This window comes from Elephas maximus, chromosome 9 (genome assembly GCF_024166365.1).
Source record: "Elephas maximus indicus isolate mEleMax1 chromosome 9, mEleMax1 primary haplotype, whole genome shotgun sequence".
Lineage (NCBI taxonomy): Eukaryota > Metazoa > Chordata > Mammalia > Proboscidea > Elephantidae > Elephas > Elephas maximus.
Window position 1 is genome coordinate 93,143,711 of NC_064827.1, and position 17,469 is coordinate 93,161,179.

General features: G+C 40.7%; 1 protein-coding gene across 6 annotated transcripts in view; it reads right to left on the bottom strand.

Moving 5' to 3' along the window:
- PRUNE2 (prune homolog 2 with BCH domain) overlaps positions 1 to 17,469 on the bottom strand; it is a 314,222-nt gene that overhangs the window by 233,074 nt on the left and 63,679 nt on the right. For all 6 annotated transcript variants that reach the window (XM_049895199.1, XM_049895201.1, XM_049895197.1 and 3 more), the window contains exons 3-4: positions 15,054 to 15,256; positions 12,293 to 12,456 (exon numbers count right to left, since the gene is read on the bottom strand). In XM_049895199.1, the coding sequence (XP_049751156.1) occupies positions 12,293 to 12,456; positions 15,054 to 15,256 (367 nt within the window). The remainder of the gene's footprint in view (positions 1 to 12,292; positions 12,457 to 15,053; positions 15,257 to 17,469) is intronic.

The window sequence follows — 17,469 nt, forward strand, 5'->3', positions numbered from 1 at the left end:
AATGAAAAGATCTTAGAAGCAGACAGGAGGACGGAGAAGCAAAGGAAAAGGTGAAAAGGAAAGAAGGAAGAGGATAAAGAAAACAAGGAAAAGGAGAACTGCAATGACGAAAACAGAGATAGAGAGGGGAAGGAAAAAGGTAAAAGATGCGCTTCCAAAAATCAGGGTCATTGATGATTGCATCTGAATGAGCATATTTTCTTCTTGCACAAATAATTAGAAAACGATGCTTCTTAAATTTTGTGCCTTTTCAAATGAAAGTGATGCTAACGATTTGTATTTCTAAGTTTTGAGAACCTTAATTAAGAAACACTAATTTAAGAACAGCAGGACCTATCTGTTGTAGGTCTTATCCATGGTACCTGTACCTATTGCTGTCGAGTTGATTCCGACTTATAGTGACCCTGTAGGACAGCGTAGAACTGCCCCATAGGGTTTTCTAGGAGCAGCTGGTGGATTTGAACTGCCGACCTTTTGGTTAGCAGCCAAACCCTAAACTGCCGCGCCAACAGGCCTCCACTTATCTATGGCTGTTGTTGTTGTCAGGTGCCATCCAACTCATAACAACCCTACATACAACTGAACGAAACACTGCCTGGTCTTGCACCATCCTCACAACCGTTATGCTTAAGCCCATTATTGCAGTCACTGTGTCAATCCATCTCATTGTTTGTATCTATGGTAAGAAGTATTAATTTGTCTTTTCTTAAATTAATACTTTTTTATCTATGGTAATAAGTATTGATTTAAGAAAAGGCAAATTATTTCAACTCTGTTAAATCCCCCACAAAGCCTGAACACACAATGCCTATGGCTGAGTCACCTGTTGACATTTATCCATAACCGTCTGCCAGGACCTAGAGGATACAGTGACATTACAGAAACACAAGCAGATTATTGCTACACTGGTAATATGACACCACCTACTGACTGGTACGTAAACGATCTTTTAACAACATCCATAATCACCAGGCTCTACCTCAATATTTGAATAAAATATTATCCCATAATGCAAACACTTTGATATACAGCTGCCGCAGTAAAAATAAAGACTAAAGGGATTCCCCTTGCTGTCGAGTCAATTCCGACTCATATTGACCCTATAGGGCAGAGTAGAACTGCCCTATAGGGTTTTCAAGGAGTGGCTGGTGAATTCAAACTGCCCATCTTTTGGTTAGCAGCCGAGCTCTTAACCACTACTCCACCAGGGCTCCAAAAGAATTCTAATATGATGAAATTTTAGTATTTATTTCCTGTATTTAGAGAAAAACATCAGTATGCATATAAAAGAAATTTGGAACAGAAAATAACGTTACCAGACTAAGGGCAATGCTGACTAATGAGTAAGTTACTAAAATAATCTCCACACATTGCTTGAGGAGTCTGAAGTATACAGCACTGTACACTTCCTGTATAAACCACCATGGTATGTGTGAAAGGGCTGTGATCGGGGGATATCTACATTACGAGGGGTCTTTTTCAAGAAAACTGGTGTAAAAAGACTTTAGACTGAGTTGTTCTTTGGTTGTTTATTATTAGTAGTATTATTTTTTAGTGAGTTAACTGGTATGTGTATTTAACTTCAGTCATAATATGAATATTATAATTAACCACATTTCTGTTGTTTCATTGGGTCAGGAAGCTCACATCCAATGTTGCAAAAGAATACTGTTTTGACTCATTCAAATTTATTATTATATCTTGACCTTATTCCTTTTATGTACATGTTTCTATTTTGCTTGACTCTGACTTCCTTTTTCCCCATTTTATTGTATGGCATGCATTTTTGTAAGCCACCTCAAATATTATATGGGAGAAGGCAGGGCAGAAATAATAAAATAAATGATAGCTAGATGACTTACACAAGTAAATACTGCATTTAACATAAATGTAGAGATCTAATGATGATCACAGTACATACAATATGGTTCCGTTTATATAATATACAAAAACAGGCACATCCAATCTGTAGAGTTATGGGAAGCATGCGGGCATGGTAAAACCATAAAGAAAAGCAAGGAACAGTGTACCCAAAAATTAGGGTGGTAATTATCTTTACATAGAGAGGGAGTGAGTAGTGAGGGGAGGGGACACAAAGGGGTCTTCTCATTCTGTTTCTTTACCTGGGTAATTGATAGAAGAGGGGTTACTTTGTGACAATCCATTGAGCTTTATATTTGTTTTGTATTCTTTTCCATACATGTATTACACACCACAAAAAAGGATTTTATGTACATACACACAAACATATATACAATACATATATTATATATATATTTAATGACAACTAAAAGAAAAAAAATGAAAATGCAGGCAAAATATCAAAACAAATTCTCCTAGGATTTCTAAAAGCCAAAAAAAATTTTTTAAAGACTGAAAAAAAAAAAAAGGATTTCTTACTAGAAGGGACAATGTCCAAATTCTGGACATTAAGTATACATCAGGACCTGGAAGGTTATTATGCTGAGCGAAATTAGTCAGAGGCAAAAGAACAAATATTGTATAAGACCACTATTATAGGATCTTGAGAAATAGTATAAACTGAGAAGAACACATACTTTTGTGGTTACGAGGGGGGAGGGAGGGAGGGTGGGAGAGGGTTATTTACTGATTAGTTAGCAGATAAGAACTACTTTAGGTGAAGGGAAGGACAATACTCAATACACGGAAGGTCAGCTCAACTGGACTGGATCAAAAGCAAAGAAGTTTCCGGGATAAACTGAATGCTTCAAAGGTCAGTGGAGCAAGGGCGGGAGTTTGGGGACTATGGCTTAAGGGGATATCTAAGTCTATTGTCATAATAAACACTATTATGAAAACATTCTGCATCCCACTTTGAAATGTGGCATCTGGGGTCTTAAATGCTAACAAGCAGCCATCTAAGATGCATCAATTGGCCTCAACCCACCAAGATCAAATGAGAATGAAGAACACCAAGGTCACACGATAACTACGAGCCCAAGAGACAGAAAGGGCCACATGACCCAGAGACTTAACATCATTCTGACACCAGAAGAACTAGATGGTGCCCGGCCACAATCGATGACTGCCCTGACAGGGCGCACAACACAGAACCCCTGAGGGAGCAGAAGATCAGTGGGATGCAGACCCCAAATTCTCATAAAAAGACCAGACTTAATGGTCCGACTGAGACTAGAGGAATCCCGGCGGTCATGGTCCCCAAACCTTCTGTTGGCTCAGGACAGGAACCATTCCCGAAGACAATTCATCACAAAATGGAAGGGACTGGACAATGGGTTGGAGAGAGATGCTGATGAAGAGTGAGCTACTTGTATCAGATAGACACTTGAGACTGTGTTGGCATCTCCTGTCTGGAGGGGAGATGGGAGGGTAGAGAGGGTTAGAAACTGGCAAAATTGTCACAAAAGGAGAGACTGGAAGGGCTGACTCATTAGGGGGAGATCAAGTGGGAGTAAGGAGTAAGGTGTATATAAGCTTATATGTGACAGACTGACTTGATTTGTAAACATTCACTTAAAGCTCAATAAAAATTATTAAAAAAAAAGTATACATCAGGGATGGACTGGAAATTCAAATATCATTGCACTAACAAAAGCAAGGCAGTCATCAAAAAGAGAGTATCTAAACAATCACGTAACATTCATTTTGTGACAGTATTTACTGAGAGCTGGAGACACAACAGTGAAGCAGTGAACAAAACTCAAGGTTTTTCATCTCATGATGCTTACATTCTAGAATGAGGGAACGGGAGGGCAGCGGACACTAACAATAGATAGAAAGGCTATGTAGACAGAAAGAGGGATACGTGGACAGAGAGATAAGCATTCAGAAGGAGGGAACAGTGTATGCGAATCCTCAAGAGTAGAGAGAGTTTTGCATATTTGAAAAACCGAAAGTCCCTTCTGGCTGGAACACAGGGGAAAAGGGGGAAAGGGCATCAGATGACCTTAAAGGTAGGCAGGGGAAAGACTGTGTTGCAATTCGTAAAGCTGGAAAGCTTGGGTTTTGGATGTGATGGTAGTTAAGCAGGGTAATGACATGGCCTGATCTACATTTTTAGAAGATTATTCTGAGTACTTGGTAGACAATAGATTACTTGGAGGGAATATGGCAACAGTTAGGCAGCTATTAAAATAGCCTAGGAGAGGCAAATTGGTAGCTTGGGCTGGGTTACAAGTAGTATTGATGGGGAAAAGTGGGTAGATACGGGCTGTGTTCCAGATGTAGGGTCAGCAGGACTTAGTGCTAGATCAGTGTAGGGGAAAAGAGAAAGTATCAACTGTAACTCCTGGAATGTGGTTTGACAAATTGGGTGGATAACTGGTGCCTTTTACTGAGATGAGAACAGTGGGATAAAAGCTGGTTTGGAGGTACAGGGAACCCAGGAGTTCTGTTTTGAGTGTGTTAAGGTGATGGTGCTAATTAGACTTGCACATGAATTTGTCATGTGGGCATTGACATAAATCTGAAATTCTAAAGAGAGGTCATAGTTGGGGATACAGGGAGTGACAGCCTGTGTATAATATTCAAAGTCTCAGAACTGGATAAGATCACCTAAGCACAATGTATAAAAACAAAACCTATAGTCGTAGAGTTGATTACAACTCATAGAGACTCTACTGCTCCATAGGGCTTCCAAGGAGCAACTCGTAGATTCAAACTGCTGACCTTTTGTTTAGCATCCGGGCTCTTAACCACTGTGCCAGCAGGGCTCGAAGTTCAGTGTATAGATAGAGCAAAAAATGTCCCAAGACAAACTTCTAATCCTTAGAAGCTGAGCAGAGGGGAAGGAGCTAACAAGCAAGACTGAGGAAGAGTGGCCAGCAGGATAAACGGCAAACCAGGATGCTGTGGTGCACAGAAGCCAAAAGAAGAAAAAAATTTAAGGAGGGGGATGGCCAACTATACCAAATGCTACTAAGGGGTCAACTAGGGTAAACACAAAGAAATGGCACCACTGATATTTGGCAACATGGAGACAACTGGTGACTCACTGAAAAATCTCAGAGGAGTGGCTGGAAGGAAGCCGACTGGGGACAGGTAGAGGAGAAAGCAAAGTGAAGAAGTGAATGAAGTAGTATGGACACCTCTTCCAAGGCCTTTTACTATGTCAAGAGAGGAGACAAGGAGGCATGGCTGGAAGGTAATTTGGGTCAAATAAAGCTTGGGTTTTTTTGTTTGTTGGTTTTCTTAGGAGATACTGGCTGATAAGAATGATAATAGGAAGATTCTGGTAGGAAGGAAGAGATGGTGAAGCAGACTGTAGGAAAAAGATGAGATAACTGTGGGCACAAAGTTCTAGAGAAGGAAAGACGGGAAGGGATCCAGAACACAGGGAAAGGGCTCATATCTGATAAGAACACTTTATTTGTAATATTGAAAGGGATGATGGATAGAAATGTTGGTAGATTTGTGATCTAGGGGATGATAACATGAGGAAGGAAACCCTGGTGGCATAGTGGTTAAGTGCTATGGCAGCTAACCTAAAGGTCGGCAGTTCAAATCTGCCAGGCGCTCCTTGGAAACCCTATGGGGCAGTTCTACTCTGTCCTATAGGGTCGCTATGAGTTAGAATCGACTCGACAGCAACGGGTTTGGTTTGCTTTTGGGGTGAACATGAGGAAGTTCCTATCTGATGACTTCTATTTTCTCTAAGAAGGATGACGCAGTTTGTTTGCAGAGAGAAGAGACAGAACAAAATGTGAAAGTGTCATTATGAAGAGCAGAAAAGACAACATATCTTTTCTTTGCACAGTGTCGCATGCTGACTTAAGACATGTTTCCATAAATTAAAAGTGACACTATTCTGCCTGTTTTTTCTCAAGCAGCATTTGGCTGGTTGGATGCAGGCAAGGAGGAGATGTTTACCCAGGGCTGGGATTTTGCCAGACAAGTAAAATGGAGGAGTAAAGTGGTTTCAAAGTGAACAATCACAATGAAGACCACAGAATCTAAACCTGATAAAACAAACAACCAGTGGCCGTCGAGTAGATTCCCACTCATGGCAACCCCAGGCGTATCAGAGTTAGAACTGTGCTCCACAGGGTTTTCTCAATGGTTGACATTTCAGATGTAGATTGCCAGGTCTTTGTTTCGACATGCCTCTGAGTGGGTTCGAACTCCCAACTTTTCCATTAGTAATACAGCGCTTGACCAATTACAATACCAGAGACTTGAGCCTGTTAAAACCAATCAAAACCAAACCTGTTGCCGTCCAGTCGATTTATACTCATAGCGACCCTATAGGATAGAGTAGAACTGCCCCATAGAGTTTCCAAGGAGCACCTGGTGGGTTTGAACTGCAGATCTTTTGGTTAGCAGCTGTAGCAATTAGCCACTACGCCACCAGGGTTTCCCAAGACTTATAAGGAGGGAATTAAATCCCTTAAGGGATCACGGTTAATAGTGAGGAAGTGGCAAAATCTTTGAATTGGAGCCCTCAATGAGGTGGAAGAGATGCTGGAGCAGAAGGTCTGGAAGGACAGGGTGTGGCCAGCAAAGGGTAGGCCACTTGAATTGGAAATTTTGGAGGCAGTGTAGTAATGCACGCTTTCCAACTTTTTCACATTCAGGAACACATGGAAGATACCTTTTTTTTTTTTTTTTAACAGCATAGTAAGCTAAGAGGCATACTTGGGTTTCCCTCCAAGAATTGAGTGGAATCAATATCTTGGCTCACGTGAAATCCACTTACAGCGCACCAGTGTGCATCAGCATGACATGTTCTAGGATGTGACCATGCGAATGAGAGGCAAAGAACAATCAGACTGATTAAGTACCTAACCAAAAAAACCCAAACCCGTTGCCTTCGGGTAGATTCTGACTCATACCAACTCTAGAGGACAGACTAGAATTGCCCTGTAGAGTTTCCAAGGAGTGCCTGATGGATTTCAACTGCCAGCCTTCTGGTAGCAGCCATAGCACTTAACCGCTACACCACCAGGGTTTCCGATCAAGTACCTGTTGTTGTTGTTAGGTGCCAGTGAGTCGGTTCCAACTCATAGCAACCCTATGCACAACAGAACGAAACACTGCCCAGTCCTGCGCCATCCTTACAATCGTTGTTATGCTTGAGCTCACTGTTGCAGCCACTGTGTCAATCCACCTCGTTGAGGGTCTTCCTCTTTTCCGCTGACCCTGTACTCTGCCAAGCATGATGTCCTTCTCCAGGGACTCATCCCTCCTGACAACATGTCCAAAGTATATAAGACGCAGTCTCACCATCCTTGCTTCTAAGGAGCATTCTGGCCGCACTCCTTCCAAGACAGATTTGTTTGTTCTTTTGGCAGTCCATGGTATATTCAATATTCTTCACCAACACCACAATTCAAAGGTGTCAACTCTTCTTCGGTCTTCCTTATTCATTGTCCAGCTTTCACATGCATATGATGTGATTGAAAATACCATGGCTTGGGTCAGGTGCACCTTGGTCTTCAGGGTGACATTCTTGCTCTTCAACACTTTGAAGAGGTCCTTTGCAGCAGATTTGCTCAATGCAATGCGTCTTTTGATTTCTTGACTGCTGCTTCCATGGCTGTTGACCGTGGATCCAAGTAAAATGAAATCCTTGACAACTTCAATCTTTTCTCCATTTATCATGATGTTGCTCATTGGTCCAGTTGTGAGGATTTTTGCTTTCTTTATGTTGAGGTGTAATCCATACTGAAGGCTGGGGTCTTTGATCTTCATTAGTAAGTGCTTCAAGTCCTCTTCACTTTCAGCAAACAAGGTTGTGTCGTCTGCATAATGCAGGTTGTTAATGAGTCTTCCTCCAATCCTGATGCCCCGTTCTTCTTCATATAGTCCAGCTTCTTGGATTATTTGTTCAGCATACAGATTAAATAGGTATGGTGAAAGAATACAACCCTGACGCGCACCTTTCCTGACTTTAAACCAATCACTATCCCCTTGTTCTGTCCGAATAACTTCCTCTTGACCCATGTAAAGGTTCCTCATGAGCACAACTAAGTGTTCTGGAATTCCCATTCTTCGCAGTGTTATCCATAGCTTGTTATGATCCACACAGTCGAATGCCTTTGCATAGTCAATAAAACACAGGTAAACATCCTTCTGGTATTCCCTGCTTCCAGCCAGGATCCACCTGACATCAGCAATGATATCCCTGGTTCCACGTCCTCTTCTGAAACCAGCCTGAATTTCTGTCAGTTCCCTGTTGATACACTGCTGCAGCCGTTTTTGAAGGATCTTCAGCAAAATTTTGCTTGCACGTGATATTAATGATATTGTTCTTTAATTTCCACATTTGGTTGGATCACCTTTCTTGGGAATAGGCATAAATATGGATCTCTTCCAGTCAGTTGTCCAGGAAGCTGTCTTCCATATCTCTTGGCATAGATGAGTGAGCACCTCCAGCGCTGCATCTGTTTGTTGAAACATCTCAATTGATATTCCATCAATTCCTGAAGCCTTGTTTTTTTGCCAATGCCTTCAGAACAGCTTGGACTTCTTCCTTCAGTACCATTGGTTCCTGATCATATGCCACCTCTTGAAATGGTTGAATACCAACTAATTCTTTTTGGTATAATGACTCTGTATTCCTTCCATCTTCTTCTAAAGCAAAAGGAAGAATTGATGAAGTAAAAGAACTGAACAGAAGATTTCAAAGGGCCTCTCGAGAAGACAAAGTAAAGTATTATAATGACATGTGCAAAGAGCTGGAAAACCAAAAGGGAAGAACAGGCTCGGCGTTTCTCAAGCTGAACGAACTGAAGAAAAAATTCAAGCCTCAAGTTGCAACAGTGAAGGATTCCATGGGGAAAATATTAAACGACGCAGGAAGCATCAAAAGAAAATGGAAGGAATATACAGAGTCATTATACCAAAAAGAATTAGTCGATTAAGTACCTAGCTCACAGTAAATTCTGATTTTTTTTTATTTTTTTGGTACCATGTTTCTAATAATATATCCTCCATAGAGGTCTAATTGTGATGCTTTTAAAGACTTTTCTAAGCCTCAGCCACAAATGTCTAGTCTGATGACATCCGGTAACATTTTTTCCTCCTGATGGCAGAGGTATGCATAAAAATTGCACATTTCTTCAAGACCTAGAAGAATATACACATGCTCTAGAAGTCCATGACAAATTAATGATCATTTAAAACCAAACCCATTGCCATCGAGTTGATTCGGACTCATAGAGATCCTATAAGACAGAGTAGAACTGCCCCATAGGGTTTCTAAGTAGCGCCTGGTGGATTTGAACTGCCAGCTTTTTGGTTAGCACCTGAGCGCTTAACCACTGTGCCACCCAAATTACAAAGTAACATCACAGCTGTTTAACAATACTCCTTAAAAAGAGACCTATTCATATTATGAAAATAAAAAAATGTTAAAAAAAAAACTATAGGAATATAATAAACAAGTTCTTTTAGGTTTGGTGCTAATACATGATTGGAAAACTATGAAATCTAAGTTACAGCTTAGAATATAGCAAAATTTGACTCGATCCCTTTCTTATATTTACTAAAGATTTAGGAACTTTTGAAAATTGGCCATTGCCTAAAAACGCTTCTCGCCTGGGAACTCTTCACCCATCTCTTCAAAGCCAAATCCCTTGGATCACCATCCTTTAGGTCCCTCTTGCCAAAACTGTTCAGTGGTGTTCCATCTCTCTTCTACGTACATAAACAAACATATACTCACACGTGCACTCTCTGGCCACAGGTCTCCTTAGCCCTCTTTCCACTGTAACAAGCCACCTACATCTTCCACCTCCAAGCCTTTAGTGAAACATGCCTCTCTCATGACAGCACCTGTACTGGCAGGCTTCGTGGGTTGTTGTCAGTCGCCATTGAGTCAGCTCCCATTTATGGTGACCTTCGTACTGTGAAACCTGTGAGAGCTGGAACTTGACAGGACTGCCTTGTTTTTCCAGGTCTCACAAGTTTTCCACCTTTTCTACTGCTCTCGATTTAGTGGAAAATATTTGAGTTTTCCCTCTCTGGCAGGTTTCCAATTTTGCAGGTTCCAGCTTTCGCAGGTTTTACTGTATAACAGAACAAAATGTTGCCTGGTCCTGCACCAGCTTCATGATCATTGGTATGAGTCCACTGTTGTGGCTACTGTGTCCATCCTATTGCCTTCAAGTCAATTCCGACTCACAGCAACCCTGTAGGACAGAGTAGAACTGTCCCATAAGGTCTCCAAAGCTGTGATTTTTACAGAAGCAGGCTGCCACATCTTTCTTCTGTGGAGCTACTGGTGGGTTTGAGCTGCCAATTTTTCAGTTAACAGCCAAGCGCTTAACCAGTGTGCCAGCAGATTACTGTGTAATCTTCCAGCATTACATCAGGCAATATTTTGTGATTCCTCGGTTTTTATTGGCTAATATTCAGAAGTATTTCACCAGGCCTTTCTTCCTGGTCTGTCTTAGTCTGGATGCTCCACTAAAATCTGTCCACCATGAGTGGCCCTGCTGGTATTTGAAATATCAGTGGAATAGCTTCCAACATCATACCAACACGCAACCCACCACAGTATGACAAACTGACGAGTGGGCAGTGGTCTTCATGGGTTAAAAAAAAAAAAATTTTTTTTTTTTTTGAGGCTCTTTATCCTCTCACATCCCATATTCCAAAGGACAACGTGGTGATATCCACATTGTGTCAGCTTCCTAATGCCTTACATTATGAAAGACCTCCAGCGTTATGAGAAAACAAAATCCTTTGCCATAGCTCTAACTCTGGGTAACTCTGCAAACTAAAACCAAGATAACCAACAAAAGGGTCTGCAACCCTTCTAACTTCCTGAATCTGAGTATCATCGTCATCACCAAGAACAGCCAAAATGTCAATCTTCATACCAATGTTTGATATTATCTTCCTGCTTACAGAAAATCATGATGATGAGCTATTCATTGACTGCATTTCTTTCCTACAAAACAACACATACATTTTTCTAACAATACACCAAGCTTCTTAGTTTGCAAAATATTTAAACACAATAATCTCTACTGTTTGTCTGCATCGTACATTTGCACTGTCAAACAACTTCCCTCTTGACTGAGATCCCCAATTACATTTATTCTTCCTTTGCTCTGTCATGAAGATAAATGAGTGCAATCACTTAGTTTAGTTGAGGGCACAGTCACATATAGACATTTTCACAGACAACCACAGCCGGGAAAATATTCAAGGACAAGTTTACTGGAGCCAAAAAACCTGAAACCAAACCCACTGCCATCGAGTTGATTCCAACTCATAGTGACCCTATAGAACACAGTAGAGCTGCCCCCTAGAGTTTCCAAGGAGCATCTGGAAGATTCGAACTGCCGACCTTTTGGTTAGCAGCCATAGCACTTAACCACTATGCTACTGGAGTTTCCATTATTGAAGCAACTAGTTCTAAAACATTCACAGGAACTATATAACTCTTGGATACCTTTTCCTCCACATTGTGGTAGAGACAAGGGGAGTAAAGGAAAGAGCCCACAAGAGCTGACTCAATACTTTCTTCATCTTCTCCATCTTTTTTTTTTTTAATTCCTTCAATCTATTACTGGTCCTTTGCTAAATATTTCTGGGAAAATTCATTTCTATCATGTGCAAGATGGATTGTTAAAAGAAAAAAAAAACTGTATACAAAATCAAAACAGTGTCTTAATTGAGAGAATAACTGAATTTTTGTGGGAATCTCGTCCCAAGGTCAAGTTGGCACTGACCATTCCAGCTTGTAAAACACTCTTTGGAAGCAATGGCTCCACTGCTGAAACGAAGATTAAGAGAATAATTTACAATGCCATGGGCAGGCCCCAGTGCTTCAAGGAGGCTAAGTGAAGATGGAATACATTACAAGATGGTGGTGAAGGAGGTGACAGTTTGATATTAAAGCCCTGACACAGTGTCATCAACAGGAAAGGTGTGTATTTTGCCCTACGAGCAGTATTATATAAGCCAAACATGAATAATTGTCAGGGGATATTTCAGTGTGGGAACGTGGAACTCTGGACCATGCTCACGCTGTCACAGGACAAGAATCACCTCTGTTAAAGCTGTTAAAATGGCCAGAGGAGCTATTCCAGCTCCCCAACTGAGGTGCGGCAGCTCCATTTAATATTCTTGTCTAGTGAAACAGCAAAGCTCTTTTGTGCCTGTTTTTAAATGCACATTTTTAATATTCAATAAAATGCTACTCTTTAACAAACTCTTTACTCCCTGCTTCTCTGATGAAGCTTCCTGTGGCCTTTAAAGGGATTGTTAACCCAAGAATGGATCGCACTCTTTCTGCATGAGCAGGTCGGGCAGCACTCCATTAAGCCTTCCAGCATTAACTAGGAAGCGTATCTCTCACCTCTGAGGAGATGAGCCAGTTGCTCGGTGATGAGCTCGGGAGCCTCCTGGAGAATCTCTTTCACCACAAGGGAGGAGGAAGACTCTTGGAACTCAAACCCAGTGTCGCTCTGCTCAACTGGATTAATGACTTTGACAACCGCTGATTCTAAAGTTTTGTCCTCACTATAAAGCACATGAAAGAGAGGGAGAAAGAGAGACGTGACATGTTTTCTCCTCACTTTTTGTAATTATTTCACCTCTACCTCCATACAAATGCCTTCCTCTATCCTTTTTCTTTTCTCAGTAGCCAAAAATATCAGTAAGCTCAAATGACTCAGAAGAGTAGAACTTTACTTAACGTGTTTCTACACTTCATTTCAACTAATTGCACCCTCCCCCCAGATTCTTAAAATATCTTCACACCTTAGCAACTCTATCTCTTCTTTCTCTGGTGGATAATAATAATAATAAAAATAATAAAACCAGTTGTCGTCAAGTTGATTCCGACTGATGGTGACCCCATGTGCATCAGAGTAGAACTGTGCTCTGTAGCATTTTCAATGGCTGATTTTTCAGAAGTAGACTGCCAGGCCTTTCTTCCAAGGCACTTCCAACCTTTCAGTCAGGAGCAGAGCACACTAACCATTTGCACCACCCAGGGGCTAAAATAATAATAGATCACATTTATTCAGCTTCCATTACATGCTAGACACTATTATAAACACCTTCAGTATATTATTATGCTTTATACTATAAAATGATCCTATGAAAACAGGGTCTATTAAAATCCCCATTTTAAAAATGGGAAAACTGAGGCAGAAAGAGGTTAAGAAATTTGGCCACAGTTATACGGTTAGGAAGTGAACTAACCAAAACCAAGCCCACTGCCAACTCACAGTGACCCTATAAGACAGAGTAAAACTACCCCATAGGGTTTCCAAGGACCGTGTGGTAGATTCAAACTGCAGACCTTTTGGTTAGTAGCCAAGCTCTTAACCACTGAGACACCAGGGCTCTAGTAAGTGAACCAACTGGTATTTAAACTCTGACAATCTGGCTCCAAAGTTTGTTCCTCCAGCCACTGTGCTGTAGAAAAAATACTACTGGACTAACTTCCACCACCATTCTTTATATGTGAGATAGAGCTGGCTTTTTTCAAAGACAGGAAGAAAAGAATGGATATAACTAACTTTATTCTTCATGCCTGTCAAAAACAAATGAGTGGCAATGGGGGAAACAAATATATCAATTTTTTTTTAAGCTCATAATTCATAAACAACCCCAAAGCCAGAACTCACACCTCCAGTCTCAAAACCAGCATACCTATTTCTATTTTCATTGGTAACCAGACTCTTCCTAAGATTCTGAATAACACACAACGTTTCATAGTTCACTTCTTTGGCTTCTTACATTGTTTTTATCCAGGTCTACCAGCATTAGTAAGTCTTGAAAAAGTTCACACATGAATTTAGTCAAGCAGGTGATTGTCCTGAATACAGATAATTAAAGTCAGCCAAATAACCTACCAACAACTCTCAGCCGGTTGTCAAAAACTGATAGATAAATATTATTTAAAAGAATTTTGTTTTAAACAGCATGGGGACAGAAACAGCCATGCATAGACAGATCATTTTTCAAAACTCTTTAAAATTATATGAACTGCACCAATGACATTATAATATATTCAGACCTGAACACACTTCCTAAGAAGGTTAAAGAAAAAATTAGGTGCCAGCAGAAGTTATTTCATGCATATTCAGGTCCACTAGTTAATGTCATCAACGGTTAGCAAATTGGCAAACTGTGCAAAAACCTAGCATCACAAACTGCTGAACTGTTTAACTTTTAACATTCAATAGCCGCAGAAAGTTTATCTAGAAGGGCATCTTTGTGCTGGGTTGTGAGGTGGAAGGCAGAGAATTTCTTTTGTTCCTCTTACATCGCTTTAGATTCTTGTAGTAACTCTAATGTACTTACTGAAGGACTCGGAAGACCCAACTACTATCCCAACTCTACTAATAACTGGATGTGGGGCTCAGGGAAAGTCATTTGTGACACTGGCTTTTAGGTTTCTTGTCCATAAAATAAGGAGTTCGAACTACCTGAACTTTTAAAAACCCCTTCCAGCTCTTCTAGCGTAAAATACTACGAATGAATAAACTAATGATCAGTGATTTTCATAGCCCATCTCTACGTAGTTTCTATTTCTTCAGTGACACTTCCCTCTTAAAGATCTTTCGGTTTTATTTCGTCTTTAATTTCAATTTTCGTTATATATTTTCGGCATTGATACTTAGAATGACCATGCTGCGATAAGAAAATGTTTGAAGTTAGTTCATTAAAAATTTTAATTTCCGCCAGTTTTAGAAGATGTTTCCATTCAAAGATGCCATATTTGAAATGCAAAAGGAAAAACAAAGCGTCAACATAACCCAAACTTTGCAGTAGGAAAGAAAAATGTTCCCTTTTCTCTAAATGTCCTCTCCCTTTAAAAAAAAAAAAAAAAAAGTTGCTGCAGAGCTGAGTCCAACTCATGGCAATCCCACGTGTGTCAGAGTAGTACTGTGCTCTATAGAGTTTTCAACGGCTGATATTTGGGAAGTAGATCACCAGGCCTTTCTTCCGAGGCACCTCCGGTGAACTCAAACCTCCAAACTTGCCGTTAGCAGCTGAGCACATTAATTGTTTGCACCACCCGGGACTACTGCACAAGGCGATGTTAGGCCTACAAGAGCTTTCATCAAAGGATCAATCTTCCAGAGCCTCACTCTGAGCCTTACCTGGCCAGCACGTTGCTGCCAATGAGTGTTAAAGATAACTTCCCTTCATCATTTAGCTGATGCAGATTAATTTCATCTCGGAATATATGGAATGATTCAGAGATATTTAGCTCTTCTAAAATAAACTTTGTCTCGGTGAAATAGTTGAATTCAGTTCTTGGGATGTTCAGTACTGGCAGACAGAGAACCCCAGGTGGACTGACCTACCAAGAAAAAAGTTGATTTAATCACTGAAAACAGCAGGAGGAAAGAAAACAACTCCATTTTTCTCAAGCCCAAGGGTAACAGGTACAGGAAATATAAGTCCTTTGGCTTCTTTATACGTTTTGACATTCATAACCAACTTTTCCTGAGCCCCATGGGGTAGAGCATTACCCATTCGTAAGTGGCTCGTAATATTCTTTAACCTACATGAAACTTTTCATGTCTTACTTGAAATATTTCATGTGTCACTACAGCCCCGCTACAATTAAAAAAAAAAAAAATTTTTTTTTTTTTTTTCCCCACGTTCTTCTCTTTAGGAAGGGTAACAAACCTACGTGTCTTTAGGGAATTGGCAGGAAATGAGAATGACTCAAGTAGGCCAGGCGGGGACAGTGGTGACACATGAAGGCTTATGTCTCATCTAAATGGGATGCCTGACACTCAGCTCCGGTCAGTTGTTGACACGCAGAAATTCGGGCACCATGTAGTTAAATCTTTCAGTGACTCAAGAGAAGCTAGAAATCAAAATTTCAGACTGTGATCTGTGATGTTTAATTGCGACAAGGAATTTTTTTTTTTTAATTCCAAGTACTACATTAGGTCTATGGAAACTCAATAAGTCAGATTCAGCCCACAGACGATCAGATTTGTGATTTCTGTTGCTTTTTTCTGTTATGAAAGCCTCTTATAGTAACAAACCTCTACATTACTAAAAAAATTTTTTTTGAGGCAATAAGGGGAAATCAACTCAACAGCAATAGGTTGGTTGGTTGGTTTTTTGTTTGGACCCACAACCCATTGCCATCAAGTCAATTCCAACTCATGGCAACCTCATGTGTCACAGAACAGAATAGCTCCGTAGAATTTTCTTGGCTGTAGTCTTCACAGAAGCAGTTCACCAAGCCTTTCTTCCATGGCATCCCTGGGTAGATTTGAACTGGCATCCTTTAGGTTAGTAGTCGAGTGCAAGCCGTTTGCACCACCCAGGGATCAAAGGGATGGGTAAAAAAAAAAACAAACCCATTGCCGTTGATTCAATTCTGACTCATAGCAGCCCTGTAGGACAGTGTAGAAGTGCCCCACAGGGTTTCTAAGGAGCGCCTGGTGGATTAGAGCTGCTGACTTTTTGGTTAGCAGCCATAGCACTTAACCACTCCGCCGCCAGGGTTTCCGGGGGATGGGTAGGAGTTAGAAAATTTCAGATTCACAATACTAAAGTTATTTTTCAGCAGGAATTTTAAAAAAAAAAGAAAGAAAGATGCTTTCAAAAATGACTGTGAGTATATAGCAATAAACACTAAATATCGCTGGGAGAATATAAAGTTTGATAACAATGAATTTTTGCATACAGTAAATGGCCTTTCTTCTCACACCACCACCTGCTCTGTCACCAGCACAGTGCTTTTTCCACGATTATAACATCTTTATCGTCTGTCTCCCTGATTTGCATTGAGAGGGCGGGGCTTTTTGTCTGTTTTGTTCAGTTACGTGTAACCAGCTGCTGTTGCATTGACTTCGACTCATGGCGACCCATGTGTGTCTCCATAGGGCATAACTGTGCTCCACAGGGTTCTCAATAGCTGATTTTTCAGAAGTAGATGGCCAGGCCTTTCTTCTGAGGTGTCCCTGGATGGACTAAACCTCCAATCTTTTGGTTAGCAGCCAAGTGCATTAACCATTTGCATTAACCAGGGATACCTCAGTTATGTTTCCCAGTGTGTAAACGAGCCTGGAATACAGTAGACACTTAATAAATATTTGTTGAAGAAATGAATGACTCCCTCACTTCTGTAGTAGACAAAACACAAACTACTACAACAAAGCAGATTTTTTCCCCAACTGTCATGTGAATACCGAATCACAACTGTGTTAACAATCACTAGCAGTTTGTGTGGCAAACTATTTTTCCTAATTAACTGATAGAGCTATATCTAACTCCTGCTATTGAATCCTGAGTACAGGAGAAGAATCAATACATAAGTCAACAGCATGTGGCTTGAGCCTATCCTGGCAGGATTTATACTGGAGTTGGAACAAGACACAGCTTCTGCCGTGTGACTTTGAGAAAGTCATCTTCCTCTCTGAGCCTCAGTTTTCCCATCTGTAGAATGGGGCTTACCTACCAGGGAAGGAAGACTTAAATAAAGTCATGTATCTGAAGCGCCAGAGCTCTGTACTCACGCCATGCTATGTGTTAATACCCTGAGATGAA